The sequence below is a fragment of the Microcaecilia unicolor genome, chromosome 10 (genome assembly GCF_901765095.1).
Source record: "Microcaecilia unicolor chromosome 10, aMicUni1.1, whole genome shotgun sequence".
NCBI classification, from domain to species: Eukaryota; Metazoa; Chordata; class Amphibia; order Gymnophiona; family Siphonopidae; genus Microcaecilia; species Microcaecilia unicolor.
The window spans coordinates 68,500,256-68,520,804 of NC_044040.1; the positions used below are offsets into that span (position 1 = coordinate 68,500,256).

General features: G+C 46.4%; 1 protein-coding gene across 1 annotated transcript in view; it reads right to left on the reverse strand.

Annotated features, from left to right (window-relative positions):
• ADAMTS20 (ADAM metallopeptidase with thrombospondin type 1 motif 20) overlaps positions 1-20,549 on the reverse strand; it is a 294,657-nt gene that overhangs the window by 145,853 nt on the left and 128,255 nt on the right. The window contains exon 15 of the mRNA XM_030215611.1: positions 6,724-6,841. Coding sequence (XP_030071471.1) covers positions 6,724-6,841 — 118 coding nt within the window. The remainder of the gene's footprint in view (positions 1-6,723; positions 6,842-20,549) is intronic.

Sequence of the window (20,549 nt, forward strand, 5' to 3'; positions counted from 1 at the left end):
TTGTTGTGGTCATCAATCAAATCTATGAGCGTGGGAAGCGTGCCTAGATTTAGGCACAGGTATTTACACCAGCTTTTCACTGATGGCTGCGCTTAAATCTAGGCACGTCCACCCAGCCTATGCCCTATTCTATAAACCGTGCCTGAATGTAGACACGGCTTACAGAATACCACTAGGCATGTAAATCGGATGCGCCTAGATTTTAGTCACCATATATAGAATCTGGCCCCATATATAGAATTTGGGGATATGTGTGCATAGTGCATACTCTTGTATAGGGGCAAAACAAGCACTATGAAACACTATGATACACTATCTACAGTCCTGTATGTACCTATATGGCAAAATATATGGATTCATAAATGCATGGCATTAGCCAGCACTAACAACCTGATTACAGTATGCAAACTCAGATTTCTCATCTATAAAGCCTGTTGCTTCATGAGGCTGCAACTTGACACATGGACAGAACACTGTAGACAAGGTTCCAAATGTTTCAGGACAACAAGTTTGTTATCAGAATTGATGTTATTGCTAGGACAGAAAGTACAAGCAGTATAGCTACGGCTTGTGATATCTCTATAAAAAGGGGCTCTTATCAGAGATAGGGGCTGCTGTGTCAACATTCCACCCCATTGGACCAGAATGACCATCTGAGGGACATGCTGCCATCTGAAAGCTGCATCGGGTTGTATGTGCCATGTACCTTTGTATTAGAGCTTTGTGAGCAAGAGTGACTCTTTGTACTGTGAGGCAGTGAGGGACTCAGTGCAGATGTCCCTAGAGATTTTCCCTTGTGGGGAGATGCAGTTCAGACATCTTGCAGCAGGTGGTGCTAAAACATGCTGTGTCAGGGGCTGAACTGCAGAGTTGTTGTGAAAGAGTTAGTGTATTGTGGGAAGGGTAGGCTGCCTGACTAGGAGGGACTGGCTCCACAATGCACAAGAGGAAATTATAACCTCAGAGAGAGAACAGAACAGAGAGACCCAGGGGAGAGAGGCCAGGGGAAGAAGACAGAAGCTCCAGCATATGCCCTGACCCCAATACAGAGGTTTAGGGAGGAGACTGAGACAGGGACGTAGCCAGACTTCAACAGGAGGGGGGTCAGAGCCCAAGGTGGGGGGGCATATTTTGGCCCGCCTCCCTGGTGCCGCCCTCCTGCCACCATCTCTGCCCCCCCCCCCACCGCTTCTGACTCCCTGCCGCCACTGGAAGGTACCACTTCTGCCGCCGCCGCTCCCCCCAACCCGCCGTCGCCACCGCTCCCGCTTCCCCCCCACTGCCGCCGCTGGAAGGTGCCTTGGCTAAAGTGTTTATCCCGTTCTGCTCTTACATTGCCTGGTGCCCTATCCTGCTTTCAGCGCCGTGCACATGCATTTTAATGAAACTGAGTCCAGCCCCTACACTACTTCAGAGTCTAGTTAGGTATTTGTGTGCACTTATTCTAAGTCATTTCTGTAATGAGATTGGCATTGTCTTCATTCCTGCCTTTCTTGTATTATATTTGCTGCTACTGTAAATAAAATAACTGCCTTATTTTTATAATACTTGGGTGTGTACTTAGTTCTTTCTATTATTTCGGCACAGAAGGCTTGGATCGAAGGATAAGGGGAATACATTTGCACCTGAAACATACCTTACTAATGTTAGTCTTGTTTGGGACCCATCTCTTCCAGAATTTGTACTAAGTGTCAAGTACCCCAATAACACCCTGTGTTAGCATCGGTGGCCATTTTTGCCACGCACCAGGGCCCTTTTACCACAGCGGATGAAAATTGCAAAAAATGAAATGGCCATGCAGTAAATTTGCTCTTGCTGCACGGCGATTTTGGAGGGAGCACTTACTGCCACCCATTGAGGTGGCGGTAAGGGATCCCGCACTAACCCAACAGTAACCCCCTACGGTAATATTTTTCCCTAATTACCACCAGTGCTGGAAATGGCACATGCTGGGGGCGGAACTACCACTGACACCGCCTTGGGCCGGTGGTAGTTCTGGGTTGTCATGCGGCAACCCTTTAGTAAAAGGGCCCCTAAATGAGCGTAGATAATACTCTAACCGCTTCTCAATTAGCGGACTCTTTTTGATCTAAAATTCATAGTGTAAGAACTACATTCTCTAATGAGATTGAATTATCTGACATGGTTGTTGATAATGTAGAGTGTGAGGGAATTCCAGGGGATAGGATTTGGGTTGATTTTCTACCTATAGACTGGAAAGAATTGAATTCATTATTTTTTTTTAAGTATTCTAAAACATATTGCCAACTGGGTAATGTCATCTCCACTTATGCAGAACTTTAGTGGGTTCAATCTTTACTCTTATTAGGTCTATTTTCAGAAGATTTAGGAGAAATTTCTCCATTAGCAAGTGGCCATTAACGCTTGAGCTCCATCCACCACCTATTTCATTTAGCGTGCGGCAAGGCAGTATAGCTGCACTAACCGATTAGAACAGAGCACGCCCATTCTCCGCCCCAGCCCCAAAAAAATAAATTTAATTTTTTAGTGCATGGGTAGCATGCACCAATCCCCAAATTACTGTGGGAAACCTAAGTGTGCCCCACGGTAAGGCATTTTTATCTGTGGTAGGCGTGCATTAGTGCTTCCCGTAGACCCCCTTCCCCCCCCCCCCCCCCCACCCCCAGCATCTAATTTACCAATGCTCTTCTCTCATTCTGCTCCTAAGGGGAAAAAGCTTAGTAAATCAGGCCTTTAGATTGTAAACACTCTAGACATAGAAACACCTATTAAATCAGAATTGGAACTGCAGTAGCTTGGTTTTGGAAAGGCAAGTAATTGAATCCAGTTCCCAAATGTTTATATTACTTCTTGCTGTAATTTTAGAATTGTTAAACAATGTTCCTGATCCATAAGCAAAATTAGAGTTGATCATGTATGCCACTTGGGGGCAGCAGGTACAAATGGATAGAAGTCGTGGACCAGGTAAATTCGTATGTGCTGGATGATGATTCATAACGGTCAGATTTACCCTGACAATGCAATATTAAAAAACAGAATGGTAGGCTAAGGAAAATTAGCAGCTCATAAGCAGGTAATAAATGGCATACTATTCACATTGGGCTAGATTCTATATATGGCGCCTGAAAAATCTGCCCAGTAAAAAAATACACATAAGTACATAAGTAATGCCATACTGGGAAAAGACCAAGGGTCCATCGAGCCCAGCATCTTGTCCACGACAGCGGCCAATCCAGGCCAAGGGCACCTGGCAAGCTTCCCAAACGTACAAACATTCTATACATGTTATTCCTGGAATTGTGGATTTTTCCAAGTCCGTTTAGTAGCGGTTTATGGACTTGTCCTTTAGGAAACCGTCCAACCCCTTTTTAAACTCTGCCAAGCTAACTGCCTTCACCACATTTTCCGGCAATGAATTCCAGAGTTTAATTACACGTTGGGTGAAGAAAAATTTTCTCCGATTTGTTTTAAATTTACTACACTGTAGTTTAATCGCATGCCCCCTAGTCCTAGTATTTTTGGAAAGCGTGAACAGACGCTTCACATCCACCTGTTCCACTCCACTCATTATTTTATATACCTCTATCATGTCTCCCCTCAGCCGTCTCTTCTCCAAGCTGAATAGCCCTAGACTCCTTAGTCTTTCTTCATAGGGAAGTCGTCCCATCCCCGCTATCATTTTAGTCGCCCTTCACTGCACCTTTTCCAATTCTACTATATCTTTCTTGAGATGCGGCGACCAGAATTGAACACAATACTCAAGGTGCGGTCGCACCATGGAGCGATACAACGGCATTATAACATCCTCACACCTGTTTTCCATACCTTTCCTAATAATACCCAACATTCTATTCGCTTTCCTAGCCGCAGCAGCACACTGAGCAGAAGGTTTCAGTGTGTTATCGACGACGACACCCAGATCCCTTTCTTGGTCCGTAACTCCTAACGTGGAACCTTGCATGACGTAGCTATAATTCGGGTTCTTTTTTCCCACATGCATCACCTTGCAATTGCTCACATTAAACGTCATCTGCCATTTAGCTGCCCAGTCTCCCAGGCTCGTAAGGTCCTCTTGTAATTTTTCACAATCCTGTCGCGATTTAACAACTTTGAATAACTTTGTGTCATCAGCAAATTTAATTACCTCGCTAGTTACTCCCATCTCTAAATCATTTATAAATATATTAAAAAGCAGCGGTGCTAGCACAGACCCCTGAGGAACCCCATTAACTACCCTTCTCCATTGTGAATACTGCCCATTTAACCCCACTCTCTGTTTCCTATCCTTTAACCAGTTTTTAATCCACAATAGGACATTTCCTCCTATCCCATGACCCTCCAATTTCCTCTGTAGCCTTTCATGAGTTACCTTGTCAAACGCCTTTTGGAAATCCAGATACACAATATCAACCGGCTCCCCTTTGTCCACATGTTTGTTTACTCCTTCAAAGAATTGAAGTAAATTGGTCAGGCAAGATTTCCCTACACAAAAGCCGTGCTGACTCGGTCTCAGTAATCCATGTCCTCGGATGTGCTCTGTAATTTTGTTTTTAATAATAGCCTCTACCATTTTCCCCGGCACCGACGTCAGACTCACCGGTCTATAATTTCCCGGATCTCCCCTGGAGCCTTTTTTAAAAATGGGCGTTACATTGGCCACCCTCCAATCTTCCGGTACCACGCTCGATTTTAAGGATAAGTTGCATATCACTAGCAGAAGCTCCGCAAGCTCATTTTTCAGTTCTATCAGTACTCTAGGGTGAATACCATCCGGTCCTAAGTGTATTCTCTTAAAGTACATCTAAATTTTATAGAATAGGCTTAAATTCCATGCGGTATATAGAATACACCAAGCACCTCTCCACACAACCAAATTTGGCCACGTCCATTTAGGTCACGTTTACCTGGCGTAAATCCTGATGCCTATATTAGGTGCAGAGCAGGTGTATTCTATAATTATGTACACAGATTTTAGAAATGCCCATTCCATGCCCATAACCACGCCCCCTTTTCAACTGTGCAACTTGGAATTTATGTGCACCACGTTACAGAATAAGTTTAGCGAGATGTGCGCGTAAATCGTAATTAATGCAAATTAGTGCTGATAATTGCTTGTTAACATCCAATTGACAGTGCTGGTTAGCTAGTTAACCAATTAAATTACGCTCATTGTTATACAATATGCTTCGATTTCTGCATGGAAATTAAGACGTGATGTACAGAATTTGGGGGAATTACTTGTAGGTCACAATTAACAAGATAACTCATTATTCTGTATGCTGATTAGAAATAAGGTACAGCAATTAAAAGCACCAAATTAGAGGATCCATGAATCTTGGAGCTCATGGGGCTAATTTTCAAAAGAGAAAAACGACCAAAAAGTGGCATAAATTTGCATTGGACATTTTTCTAACAAAAACATCCAAATTAGTATTTTTGAAACCAATTTTTAGATGTTTTTCTATGAAGTCTGTCAAAAGTGCATTCAAATCTCAAGGGGTCGTGTCAGGGGTGTGATAAGAGCGGGATCTGGGCGTTTTTAACATTTGGATGTTTTTCTGCCATAACGGAACAAAACAAAAACATCCAGGGCTGTAAGTTGGACGTTGTGGTCTAGACCTGTTTATTAACAAATAAGTCACAAAAATGTGCCCTAAATGACCAGATGACCACTGGAGGGAATCAGGGGTGACCTCCCCTTACTCCCCCAGTAGTCACTAACCCCCTCCCACCCCCAAAAACATGATTAAAAACATTACTTACCATTCTCTATGCCAGCATCAGACGTTATACTCAGGTCCATTAGAGCAGCATGCAGGTCCCTGGATTAGTCTAATGGTGGATGCAGTGCACTGTAGAAAGGTGGACCTATGCCCATACCTCTCCCTACTTATTATACTTATGGAGGAAACTTTGAGACCTTCAAAACTCACCATAAACCCACTGTACCCACATATAGGTGCCCCTTTCATCCATAAAAAAATGTTAAGTAGTAGTAGTAGTAGTAGTAGTAGTAGTAGTGGTGTACAGTTGGGGGTAGTGGGTTTTTTGGGGGGAGGCTTAGCAGACAAGGGTGCAACAGTGAGCATTTATTTCAAGTCCTAGGGTGCCCCATTGCTCTCCTGGGATGTCTGTGTGGCCAGTCTACTAAGAATGTTGGCTCCTCCTACATCCCAATGGCTTGATGTGCATTTTTCACTTAGATGTTTTTTTCAAAAAACAAAAAGATAAACGCACAGAGCACAAAAACATCTAGCAAATAGCCAATTTCGAAAAAAAAAGATAGATGTTTTTTGTTTTGAAAATGGCTGTATTCCCCATTGGAATTTTGGATGTTTTTAACAAAACATCCAAAGTTAGACTTAGGCATCATATCGAAAATGCCCCTCCACATGTGCTGTCATAGCAAGGAATGAGCTTATTAAAGTCAAAGTGAGTATACATAAGTATTGCCATACTGGGTCATACCAAAGGTCCATCAAGCCCAGCATCCCGTTTCCAACAGTGGCCAATCCAGGTCACAAATACCTGGCAAGATCCCAAAAAAGTACAAAAATGTTTTATACTGCTTATCCCAGAAATAGTGGATTTTCCCCAAGTCCAATTTAATAATGGCCTTTGGACTTTTCCTTTAGGAAGCCGTCCAAACCTTTTTTAAACTCTGCTAGAAAAAAGGCAAATTGTTACTGGAGATCTCCAAAGCTACATTGAAATTCTAAATGTTGGAAGAGAAAAACCTACCATACTGGGCACTGTTAAAAGTGCCTGAGATAGTCTTACATGAAGAATTGTCCCCTTCACAAACTCCGCACTTATCTCTCCTTGCCTTGGAATTTAGCACATGATCACAACCAGCTTGCTGCAACAAACAAAATAATGTTGTAACATATATCACGTGGAAAACAGGGACAATGAATTTTCTAACAACATGTTATAGACAACTTCTCATGTCCCACAAAAAGAAGGTTTAAAAGTCTGTAGATACTTAGTACTCCGTTCTTAAAGAAAAATTAGAAACATATATTATTTTTGAAAAATAGGTGCAAGGTTTGCAGGTATGAAGCACCCACTGACTTTTAACTAGATGGGTTGTTTGAAAACTTCCCCTTTAAAATGCATTTATAAATGATGCATATTTGAAAAAAGTTGTAATTAACATGTAGTCTGGAAGAAGTCTTATTTGTGAAAAATGAAATTAGTTGGGGTAAAGGGAAATGATATACCACCTTTTTGTGGTCTTTGCAATTACATTCAAAGTGGTTTATATAGTATATACAGGCACCTATTTGTACCTTGGGCAATGGAGGGTTAAGTGACTTGCCCAGAGTCACAAGGAGATGCAGGGGGAATTGAACACAGTTCCCCAGGATCAAAGTACACTGCACTAACCACTAGGCTACTCCTTCACTCCAAGAGGTCAGTATCCCATTTTACTTGCAGCACTCTAAGGTAGGACATCTCAACCCAGTCCTCGGGGAACACCAAGAGGGGCATAATCGAAAGGGGCGCCCAAGTTTTCCTGAGGACATCCTCGAAGGACGTCCCCGCGAAGGGTCGGGGAAACCCGTATTATCGAAACAAGATGGGTGTCTATCTTTCGTTTCGATAATACGGTTGGGGAAGCCCAAATCTTGACATTTAGGTCGTCCCTAGAGATGGTCGTCCTTAGACTTGGTCGTTTCTGATTTTCAGACATAAGGACGCCCATCTCAAAAACGACCAAATGCAAGCCCTTTGGTCGTGAGAGGAGCCAGCATTCATAGTGCACTGGTCCCCCTGACATGCCAGGACACCAACCAGGCACCCTAGGGGCACTGCAGTGGACTTCAGAAAAAGTTCCCAGGTACATAGTTCCCTTAACGTGTGTGCTGAGCCCCCCCCCCCCCCAAAAAAAAACCCCAAACCCACTACCCACAACTGTACACCACTACCATAGCCCTTACAGGTGAAGGAGAGCACCTACATGTGGGTACAGTGGGTTTCTGGTAGGTTTTGGAGGGCTCATATTTACCACCACAAGTGTAACAGGTGTGGGGGGGGGGGGGGGGGATGGACCTGGGTCCGCCTGCCTGAAGTGCACTGCACCCACTAAAACTGCTATATATATGCTATCCTATATTAATTATCAATGAGTGGTTTTATATCCAGAAATGATAACAGAGGACCTGGAAAAGTGTAGATCTATTTTTTAATTGATTTTTAAAAAACAGGCTCTGTCTCCCTTTGTATGGCTACAATCAGCAATGCCAGAAAACGTATAGATTAACTGAAGTCTTTCAAAGGAGTACTGCGAATTTAAGAGGACATGACAGTAGGAAAATGCTCTGAAAGAGAAAATTGTTCTTATATTACCTTGAACCATCTAAGCCTAAGCATGACAAAAAGCAACAGTTTTGTCCTTATTACAACTTTTCTTCCTCAGAAACAGCATTTTCACACACAAGAGAAACAAGAGTTAAATGGTAGTGATAGTAGTAAGTCTCACCAGACTGATGCCTGGCAGCTGCTCTCTGTTTCTCCATCATAAGTTATTTTGGGTGCATGGCTATTATTTCTCAGCTGCTTCTTGCTATTTATTCTTTGGCTATTTTCTACATCACAATAGGATCCCAATATCTTGCTCATACATGTTTTACATCCATGAGGTAGCTCTTTCATGATGGGAGGGACATTTTTGTGGGGTTAAAGAAGTAACAGTCTGGCTCCTGCATGTTACTTGGAGCAGGAAAATGCCTGTTATAAGTCTTTCCATTAGAAAATCAGAGGGCAAGTTGATGTCATTTAAAAGAGTGTACAATCCACATGCCAGCTGATATTTTCAAATGCCACAACTGAAATAAATCCAGACAATCAGCACTAGTATCCAGACACTGACTAGCATTGAATTTTCAGATTCAGCAGTGGCCAGTACTGCTCTCTGGATAGAGAAAATATTGAGACCACTATTTTATTTATTTACTTATCAAATTTATATCCCATATTATCCCTACAATCTAAGCGGGTCATAAAAAATACCCACAGTAATTTAAAACATAACGATGACATAACATAACATACCAGAATAAATCAGTCTAAACCACGGAATAAAAAACAAAAAGAAAGAAAAAATTCAAATCATCGCAACTGCCAAATAAAATAATAAAGACAACTGGTTTGGCCCAACAGCATAGTCTAGTTTTCTGTTGGAAATTAGGCCTCTTAAAACAAATAAGTTTTCAATTATTTTCTAAGTAGCATAAGTGAAGTAATTTGTTGCAACTCTAAAGGAAGATTTTTCCTTATCGTTGGATCAGCTATGTAAAACATTTGGGATCGATCCTCCTCTAGTCGAACCTGGTGGAATGAGGGAACATCTAATACGGACTTTCCTTGAGATCTTAGATTTCTAGTTGGACAATATATTTTTAAACACTTTGCGATAACAACCAGCACATCATTTTGTAGGGCTTTGAATTCCAATACTAGTATTTTAAATTTAACTTGTCAAACAGTTGGAAGCCAATGAAGTTTGACATAAAGTTAGGACAGGTTTTTTGCTAATCCAACTTTATCCAGATAGTAATCCAGTAAGCAGACTGGATATCAGTACTAATGGAGCAACTCCTAAGCCTGCCCAAATTCTGCCCCCAGACTAGCCCTGGCAATATTAATAGTACCAAGGCAGCCTATGTGGATATTCAGTGGCGCTATTCTGAATATCTATGGACAGTCCCAGTCAGTGCAAATATCCAGATAACTTCTGAAGTCATCCAGATACTTTTGTCTTTGGATATCAGGCCTATAATCAATATCTTCCATGAGACACCATGCACCTATACAGGAAAATAGTTCCAAGAATTTTTCCAGCACATTCTCATTTGTGTCTGAACCACAATAAGGGAACCAGTTAAAAAAAAAAAAGACTCTATAAATGAAACAATGCATTTGCACAATTATCATCACCTTTTTAATTTCTGTGAGGAGACGGAAACAGTTAAAATCTGGTCCTCCACTGGGGACTTTCATGCTTTGTGATTTGTAATGTTGCCATATGACACTTTTTTTTTCCCTTCAAGATATTTCCCTTGGTTGGCCAGCAGGTGGTGTTTGTCCTCTGCAATATAGCTGTAACAGAGGTCTGCTTTCTTTTTAGATACATTCCCCACAATAGAAAAGTAATCTGCAGTGCTATTGGTCAAACATCCTTCATGCTAATGCTCTGTGCTCTGATTGGCCCTGAAGAATGTGCTAGAACTCCCCAGCAGTGTGTGCCAGGTTTAACCGCCCAATTGGGCGGTTGTCCGCGACCCGCCGCGGGAAATTTTTGCCCGCGGCGGGTTGCGGTTTTTTGGGCTGCTTTTTGGTCTTTTGGGCTGTTTTTGGGGCGTTTTTTTTTTGGCCGCGGGGGGCGGGGTTAGTGACGTTTTGGGCGGGGTTAGTGATGTTTTGGGCGGGGCCGATGACGTGGGAGGCGGGGCTGATGACAGGGGAGGCGGGGCCGATGACGGCGGGGGCGGGGTTGATGACGGTGGGGGGCGGGGTGATGATGCGGGGGTGGGGGTGTCAGGGGCGGGGTTTGAGTTTGGGCAGGTTTTGGGCTGGATTTAGGCTGGTTTGGGTGGGAAAAAAATTTTCCACCTGGCAACCCTGCTCCCCAGTCTCTCAGTTGGGAGTGTGGAGGGAGTAATAGCCTTCTGCACTGAAATCCTGTTCAATTCCTGTGAGCAGTTTCTTTTCCTAACCTCCCCAGGTACTACTTAGGTAGTAAAAAGTGTTCAGTTAGATTTAACATTAAATCTTTGTTATTTTACCTGCTCCTGTTTGCTGGCTGTGTTGTCCTGGACTGACTAAGAATCCTGGCAGTTTGTGTTCTCGGTCTGTGAGTATTTTTCTAGGAACTGTGGGGCCCCAGGATTGTGGCTCCCTGTGTCCCTAGAAACCACAGGGGAAATAAATTGCGAGTGGGAGAACTTGTCCAGAGGCAAGCAGGACCCAGCAGGCGGGTCGAGAGTATGCCAGTATGAGGGTATGCCAGTATCGGCAAACATGCGCAGATACAGGCAGGCCTGGCCAATGCTGGTAGGACCCTCCAGGTGGCTACAGGGTTAAATCCAGGTGGGTGCTAGGGGCAGTGCTCAGGTGTTACGTGACAACTAGTATAATTTATAGTATTCTATAAACTATGCATATAGCTAGGAGACAAGCCCATGGCCCACCCATGCTCCGCCCATGTCTAGGCTTCCCCCTCTTACAGTTAGGCACTACCCCCTCCCCCCCGATATACAGCTGGTGGCAGGCAGCGTAGTTATTCAATGCTACGCCACATTCAGTAACCAGTTATTGAATATCCCATTTCAGATTTGTCTGTGGCAACTTAACCAGTTAAGCTGATATTCAGCATTGACTAGTTAAGTGCTTAGCAGTCAAAGATACACCTGCTATTTATGTGGCCTATTGTAATGGACCCCCTGAATTTCAGCGAAGATGGGTGTGCTCAGGATATCTGTTGTTTGTAGTCATGACCGACATCTAAACTCACCCCGCTGAAACTTGAGGGACTTACAGGTCACTAACCTCGCCTTTCACTACCGTGAAATGAAAGGGGAAAAAAAACCTAAAATTGGATTTATCCTGGTTAGGGAAATAACCAAACTTACTGATGAAATTAATAAGGTTTGAATTTATTTGTCTAAATAAATATATTTTTTAAATCTAAGGGTTGTCAAATAACGTTTGTAGCTTAATCTATACCATTCAAAATACATACATTTTTTACAAACATGTCATTAAAAATATCCTTTTAACTCTTTGTCACTCTTTCTGTTTCAGAATTCTTTTCCAATATCAACACCATGAAGGAAGTTCAGATAAGTACATATATACCATTATCCCTAACTTTTCAATATATCACTTCTTATGACCACAGGAGTTCAAGTGCTTAATGTTTCTTTTTTTTCCCTCTCTATCCTCTCTTTCCCATTTTTATGTGGGTGTGACTATTTCTATTAGGAATTTGATACTTTGTGTTTTTCTCTTACAGGTTCGTCTAGAGTTTTCACTCCCGGGAGACTTTTCAGGTAAGTTTGTATTTTTTTTCTCGCACTATTTAACCCAATTCACTTAGCTGCCAGGTATTGCCGCAGTTCACAGAAGTCCTTCTTGCGTCGGGGCCCTTGTCGTCTTCTGATCACCAGCCGGTCCCATCTGGTCGCAGGTTCCACCTAAACCTCACACTTAAGCAACTCAAAGTGGGCAAAACCCTGTCTTTCCTACTTTCTGGAATATCCTTTTCACTGGTGGGGCATATTAACAAATACTGTGGCCAGTTACAATCTAACAAAATAAAATTAACTATAACAATCCCTAACACTTCCAAGCCTAGCTAATTTGTTTTTTTTTACTTCCCTATGCTGTGCAAGAGTGACTGACAGCCACTATGTATCACACTCAACATTCCATGCATATCCCCTTTACATCTCAAACAGATACCTAAATCATCCAAACTCTTCCTATTTTTCTTCCTTGTTTCCACCTATCCCATTCACCCTGCTATCAATTAGCTTTCATTCAATCACTACAGCTCTTGTCTCATTGCAATTCATCCAAAAATTTCTCAAAATTCTTCAAATAAGAGAAAATGAATTTCACACTCTACCCCAATCACACTTTCACTCCCACTTTCACCACAACACTCTTATTACCACCCAAACTCTCTCTAACACTTTTCTTTTCCACAAATTTCCCCTCTGACTTTCCCACTCACAGCAGCACCTCCTCACGCTTTCACTGTCAGACGCTCTCCTCTACAAACAAACACCCTCATCTTACAGCTGCTTTAGTACCTTCAATCATCAAAATTCCTTTAAAATCTTTCTTTCCCCTCTCTTTCATCAAAATCACCCTTTACCTGCTCACACACAGCACACCAGCTACTCTCACCTTGGCAATCAAAAACACTCTGCCACATCCCAGCACTTCCTCTCTCTCTGGCTGTCCAACTCACTCAGAGCTCACTCACACATCATCCTTCTCCTACAAAGCAGCAGGCTCAACACAACTGCCACAAACCCTCGTTTCCTAGGAAACTCCTCCTTAGCTTCCCATTCCAAGTCCTTCTCAACATTCCAAGCTACATTGCTGACTGGCGGAATGTTCACCAGCACAAGTAAATCCCCATTTTACCACTTTGTTTTTTTCTTCTTTCCCTAACCCCATGTTACACTGTCTTAACACTAAACCTAGCCAGTTAGCGCTGAATATTCATGCTTAAACAGTGTCTTCCGGGCCTTAGTCGATCCTGATCTGATGGGGGTAATCCGGTAGGAAGATGATCTTCAATATTACACAATAGTCCAGCAACACATCCGTCCTCTGTAATTGCTCAGCAATCCAGCAATAGGTCCATCCATGATAACCCAACAATAGATTAATCCACAATAATCCTCAGCAATCTAGCCAAAAGGTCTCTCAACTCTGGGAAAAAAAGAGATTAGTCTCCAATCTACTGGGCTCCCCTGATGTCTGGTATTGATCCAAGTCCACTCCTTTGACTATGGGGAGTCAAGACCCTCAACAATACACTCACCAAGTCGCCTCCTTCGATTATGGTGAGTCAAAGACCCTCAATAATACACTCACGTCTAGGCTCTGTGCAGTCTGGTGGTACACCAATATTCCCACCCTTGCCCCTCTCGGGTCCAATAGGGTCTAATTCTCCTCTTTTCTGGTCCTGTTGGCAAGCAAAGTCCTCAGTTCATCTGCATATGCAAATCATATGCCAATGTCGATGTTTGTTCCTTGGCTGGGTAGTTGTCTCTCGCTCCCAACACTCAGGGAATTGTAAGAATATATTCTGGAAAGGTTAGCCCCGCCACCTCCTACGTAGCCTTCCCTGTGTGAGTGGGCCATGGGACTAACCTCATACCCAAATTGTCTTCCTGTATGGTCTAGTTTTCATACCTTCTCTGAGTTGGTGGTCCCATTTCCTGGCTCACACAACATAGCTGGTTAGTAGTTATCCACTAAGGACTAGATTCAGTAAATGAAGACTAAAAAATCTGTGCCAAAAAAAAACCTGCTTAAAGAGTTCAATTCCCACTGCAGCTCCTTGTGACTTTAAGCAAATCACATAACCCTCCATTGCCCCTGGTACAAAATAAGTACCTGAATATATGTAGACCACTTTGAATGTAGTTGCAAAAACCTCAGAAAGGCAGCATATCAAGTCCCATTTCCCTTCCCCTTATTCTATAAACCACATCTAAAGTCCAGTGCAGTTTATAGAATAATGCTTCAGTGTTATGGTTATGTGTAAATTTAGGCACCACCATGTGAATCAACAAAAATGTGGTGTAAACGCCTGCACTTAAATTTATGCACAGAGCACCTTTCTTCTATAATTACACATGTAATTCAAAGCCACGCTCCAATCCCACCCCAAAATGCCCATGACTGATCCCTTTCCACGCTCCCTTTTGAGGGCCATGTATAAAATGCAGGTGCATAATCCCGTGCCTAACTTTACACGCATAACACCCAATTAAATCTAATTAGTAAATCTAATTATTGTCACCAATTGGCTCGTTATCTTATTAAACTGTGCAGGCAAATTGGGACCGCACCTAAATTTGTGTGTGCAATTTTCAGTGACCTTTATAGAATCGGGGGATAAGCGCTAATATTCAGTGGAGATAATCAGCTATCTCCTGCTGAATATTAGCAGTTAGCCAGCTAAGTGCTATTTAACCAGCCAGGAGCCGTTTCTGGCCAGTTAAATAGCACTGAATATCAGGCCCTATGGCATTTAGGTGTTACCTTATAGCAGTGATGGTGAACCTTTCAGAGACTGAGTGCCCAAACAGCAACCCAAAATCTAATTATTTATTGCAGGTGTCAGTACTCATTATGGGCGGGGCTACCACATATGACTTTACTCCTATGATAGCCACACCCCTTACACCAGTCATGGCGCATATAAACATGATTTTTTTTCATTATAAATTATTTCTGTAAGCTGTTACAGCTCCAGTATACCCAGTGCAAAATAAGACAGCAGATGTAAATTCTCAAATTGGACATATTCCAAACACTAAAATGAAAATAAAATGATTTTTTCTACCTTTGTTGTCTGGTGATTTTGTTTTTCTATCCATATTGGTCCGAGTCTCTGATTCTGCTGCTCTCTATCTGTTCTCTTAACTCCGTTTCCAGGGCTTCCTTTCCATTTATTTCTTTACTTTCCTCCTTTCTTCTTCATTTCTTGCCCTCCATCCATAAGTAAAAGCTGGGTCCTCCTCTGTGGAATTGACTGGAGGAGGTATAATGTGGATCCAGCTTTTGCCTATTTTCTCCATCCATGTGCAGTTTTTCTCCTCCCTGCCCTCCCCTCCATCCACCCATGTCCAGCCACCCTCCTCTCTCCCCTGCCCTCCCCTCCAGCCACCCTCCTCTCCCCCTCCCTCCCAGCACCAGACATCCCACCCAGCACCAGGCACCAAGCAAACCCAGCACCAGGCACCAAGCACTCCTCCCTCCCTCCCTCCCACCCAGCATCAAGCACCAGGCACACCTCCCTCCCACCCAGCACCAGGCATCAGGCATCCCACCCAGCACCAGGCACCAAGCATCCTTCCCTCCCACCCAGCATCAAGCACCAGGCACACCTCCCTTCCACCCAGCACCAGGCATCCCACCCAGCACCAGGCACCAAGCATCCCTCCCACCCAGCATCAAGCACCAGGCAGGCAGGCAGGCATCCCTCCCTCCCACCCACCCACCCACCCACCCAGCACCAGGCATCAGGCATCCCACCCAGCACCAGGCACCAAGCATCCCTCCCACCCACCCACCCAACACCAGGCATCAGGCATCCCACCCAGCACCAGGCACCAAGCATCCCTCCCACCCACCCACCCAGCATCAAACACCAGGCACCTTTCCATATCATCATGCTGATCAATCCATAGACTGGTGGGTTGTGTCCATCTACCAGCAGGTGGAGATAGAGAGCAATCCTTTTGCCTCCCTATATGTGGTCATGTGCTGCCGGAAACTCCCCAGTATGTTCTCTATCTCAGCAGGTGGTGGTCACACACAGCAGCAGCTCTGGCTAGGTCTCCAAGCCTAATTTTTAGGTTTTGTTGAGTACCTGGGGTTGAGGGCTCTTCTTGAGCAAGTGCAAACCTGGTGGCGCCAGGTCCCTCCTTTTCTCCCCCCTCCCGCTGGCTCCGTTAAAAAAAAAAAATAAAATAAATTTTTGGACGTCCTTAAGGGCGTTTATTTAAACGTTTATTGCAGCTACTCACTGGGACACCAGGTCGTTACAGCTCGGAGCGAGAAGCAGGTAATTTTTACCTTTTTATAGCGGGCAGGGGGTTCCCCGATCGATCTCCACGTGGCCTATGGCGTTGGAGGGCGAGGGCGCGAAGAATCGCTCCCCGGACCGCGTGTGCGCTGTTAGCGGGGATGCGGGGGTCTTAAAGTCTGATTCGCCCTTGTTGGGTGTCACTTCGGAGGCCGGTCAGTGTCCCGGGTCTTCCTCCGGTGCGGCGGTTTTTCCCGCCATAAACACCCATCCTCCGCTGCTCGCCTCTGCCATCTTGGCCGGCCACTCTGCTCGGACGGCTTCTTCTTGGGCCGCCCTTGAGCTGGGAGACGTTAATGCCATGGCCGCCCTTGATTTGGGCGACGGCAAAAAAGCGGCTAAAGTTAAGCGCCGTTCTTCCCGCGCGGCTCCTTCACGGAGTGTCGCGCCGGACGCCATCTTGGATGCGCAGCATGTTTCTCCCCCACTCTTGCGAGCGCCGGTTGAGGGTGCGTCTAGGGCTATGGCCCAGGCTGCTGAAGTGCACAGTCTGGGGGGTTTCTCCCCCAAGTTTATTTTGCTGCTGCATCAGGCCTTTCTTATGCAAAACGCTGCCCCTTCTCCCTTGTCCGATAAAGGGGTTGAGGCCCCCGGAGGTAAACGCCCTCGGGTGGATTCCCAGGCCTTAGAGGACTCTGTTTCCTCTGATGTAGATGAGGGCAGCGTATCTGAGTTCTCCCAACGGTCCTTTGGGGATTCCTTGGAGGAGACGGATTCCCGCTCGGATGGAGCAGATGACCCCTCTGCAGCACGGATCTTTCGCTCAGAGGATTTGCCCAACCTGTTAGTGCAGGCCATGAGCATTTTGAAGATTTCCTCTCCAGAGGACGTCTCTCCCTCATCCCCTGTTGGCTCCGCCATTATGCTGGGGACGAAGCGCCCGCCTAGAACCTTCCACGTGCATGATGCCATGCACACCTTAATTTCGGCTCAATGGGATGTCCCGGAAGCGAGCCTTAAAGTGGCTAGGGCTATGTCCCGCCTCTATCCTTTGCCTGAAAGTGAACGGGAGGCCTTTCTTTGGCCTACCATGGATTCTTTAATCACTGCGGTGACTAAGAAAACGGCGTTGCCGGTGGAAGGTGGCACGGCCCTAAAGGACGCCCAAGACAGAAGATTGGAGGCAGCCTTAAGGTCGTCCTTTGAGGCGGCTGCCTTAAGTTTGCAGGCCTCAGTTTGCGACTCCAACGTGGCCAGGGCGTGCCTGACGATTGTGCAGCGGGCTTCCCCCTCGGATCCTTCCTTGAGGGCTGATTGGCCGGCCCTGGAATCGGGCTTGGCTTATTTGGCAGACTTTCTGTATGATGTCTTGAGAGCCTTGGCTAAAGGTATGGCTCAGACAGTCTCTGCGCGGCGGTGGCTTTGGCTGAAACATTGGTCTGCAGACCACGCCTCTAAGTCCTGCCTGGCTAAGTTGCCTTTTAAAGGCAAGCTGCTCTTTGGGGTCGAGCTGGACAAAATTGTGACCGATCTCGGCACGTCTAAGGGCAAGAGGTTACCAGAGGTCAGGGCTCGGGCTAGTGCTCGCCCCGGTAACTCCAGAGGACGGTTTCAAGAAGCCCGTCGGTACCGCCCGGGCAAGTCGGGCTCCTCTGCCCCCTCTTCCTTCAAGAGGAACTTCTCCCCCAAGCAGCATTCCTTTCGCAGAGACCGCCGTCCCGGAGGTGCGCCCTCCGGTCCTCCCCCAGGGTCTCGTACCCAATGACGGGGTCCTGGTCCATGGCCCAGTGCAGATTGGAGGACGCCTGTCCTCGTTTCTGGGCGAGTGGACCAGGGTAACTTCAGACGCTTGGGTGCTGGAAGTCATCAGAGACGGCTACAAGCTAGAGTTCTGCCTACCCTTAAGAGACGGGTTTGTAGTCTCTCCCTGCAAGTCTCCGGTCAAAGCTGTGGCAGTGCAGCAGACCTTGGACAATCTGATCCGCCTGGGCGCGGTCGTTCCGGTGCCAGAAAATCAGCTTGGCAAGGGACGTTACTCCATTTACTTTGTGGTACCAAAGAAAGGAGGTTCTGTACGGCCTATCCTCGACCTCAAAGGGGTCAATCGGGCCTTGAAAGTTCGGCACTTTCGCATGGAGACTCTCCGCTCTGTTATAGCGGCAGTGAAGGCAGGGGTGTTCCTGGCATCCTTGGACATCAAGGAAGCGTACTTGCATATTCCCATCTGGCCTCCTCATCAACGCTTTCTGCGTTTTGCAGTCCTGGGCCGACACTTCCAGTTCAGAGCCCTCCCGTTCGGGTTGGCTACTGCTCCGCGGACCTTCTCCAAAGTAATGGTGGTCATCGCAGCCTTCCTGCGAAAGGAAGGAGTACAAGTCCATCCTTATCTGGACGACTGGTTGATCCGAGCCCCCTCTTATGCAGAGTGCGGCAAAGCTGTGGACCGGGTGATTGCTCTTTTGAGCTCCCTGGGGTGGATCATCAACTGGGAGAAAAGCCAGCTGCGCCCGACTCAGTCCCTGGAGTATCTGGGAGTTCAATTCGACACCCAAGTGGGCAGAGTGTTCCTGCCGGACAATCGGATTGTCAAACTTCAGGCTCAGGTGGACCAGTTCCTAGTAGCCTCTCCGCTTCGGGCTTGGGACTATGTGCAGCTGTTGGGCTCTATGACGGCCACGATGGAAGTAGTGCCCTGGGCCAGGGCTCATATGAGACCACTACAACACTCTCTGCTGCAGCGCTGGACTCCGGTGTCAGAGGATTATACTGTGCGCCTTCCCTTGGACCCAGCAGTGCGCAAGGCGCTGAGCTGGTGGATGAAGACAGACAAGTTGTCTGCAGGGATGCCTCTTGTGACCCCGGAGTGGATTGTCGTCACGACGGACGCCTCTTTGACGGGCTGGGGAGCCCACTGCATGGGAAAGACAGCGCAGGGGCTCTGGTCTCCTGCAGAGGCAAAGTGGTCTATCAACCTCCTGGAACTCAGAGCCATTCGGTTGGCGCTTTTGGAGTTCCTCCCGGTACTGGCGTTCAAGCCAATACGGGTCCTGTCGGACAATGCCACGGCTGTGGCCTATGTCAACCGCCAGGGAGGTACCAAGAGCGCCCCTCGAGCCAAGGAAGCCATGAATCTATGCCAGTGGGCGGAAGCGAGCCTGGAACAGCTGTCAGCGGCCCACATTGCCGGAGTCATGAATGTCAAGGCGGACTGTCTCAGTCGCCATACCTTGGATCCCGGAGAGTGGCAGTTATCGGCTCAGGCGTTCTTGGACATCACGAAGCGCTGGGGCCAGCCGAGCCTAGTTCTGATGGCGTCATCGGCCAATTGCCAAGTGCCGCGCTTTTTCAGCAGAGGACGGGACCCTCGATCTCTGGGAGTAGATGCTCTTCTCCAACAGTGGCCGACACAAGAGCTTCTCTATGTGTTCCCGCCCTGGCCCATGTTGGGCAGGGTACTAGACCGGGTGGCAAAGCATCCGGGCCGGATAATCCTGGTGGGTCCGGACTGGCCCAGACGTCCCTGGTATGCGGACTTGATCAGGCTCTCAGTGGACGACCCTCTGCGGCTGCCAGTGGAGCAGGGCCTGTTGCATCAGGGTCCCGTGGTGATGGAGGATCCCTCCCCCTTTGGTCTTACGGCCTGGCTATTGAGCGGCAGCATCTGAGGAAGAAGGGCTTCTCAGACAAGGTCATCACCACTATGCTGAGAGCGAGGAAGCGCTCTACTTCTACTGCTTACGCCAGGGTTTGGCGTACCTTTGCAGCGTGGTGTGAAGCAGGCTCACTTTCTCCCTTCACTGCTCCGATTTCTTCAGTGATGGCGTTCCTGCAAGAAGATCTGGAGAAAGGCCTGTCGCTCAGTTCCCTTAAAGTCCAGGTAGCGGCTCTGACTTGCTTCAGGGGCCGCCTGAAGGGTGCTTCCCTGGCTTCGCAGCCAGATGTGGTACGTTTTCTCAAGGGAGTTAATCACCTGCGCCCTCCTCTGTGCTCAGTGGTGCCTGCGTGGAATCTCAACCTGGTGCTAAGAGCCTTGCAGAAGCCGCCTTTTGAACCCTTGTCGAGGGCATCTCTGAAAGACCTGACGTTGAAAGCAGTCTTTTTGGTGGCTATCACTTCAGCCAGAAGAGTTTCCGAGCTCCAGGCACTCTCATGTCGAGAGTCTTTTCTGCAGTTCACTGAGGCAGGAGTGACTATTCGCACAGTGCCTTCCTTCCTGCCCAAGATTGTTTCTCGCTTCCATGTGAATCAGCAGCTCTGTCTCCCTTCCTTTCGTAGGGAGGACTAC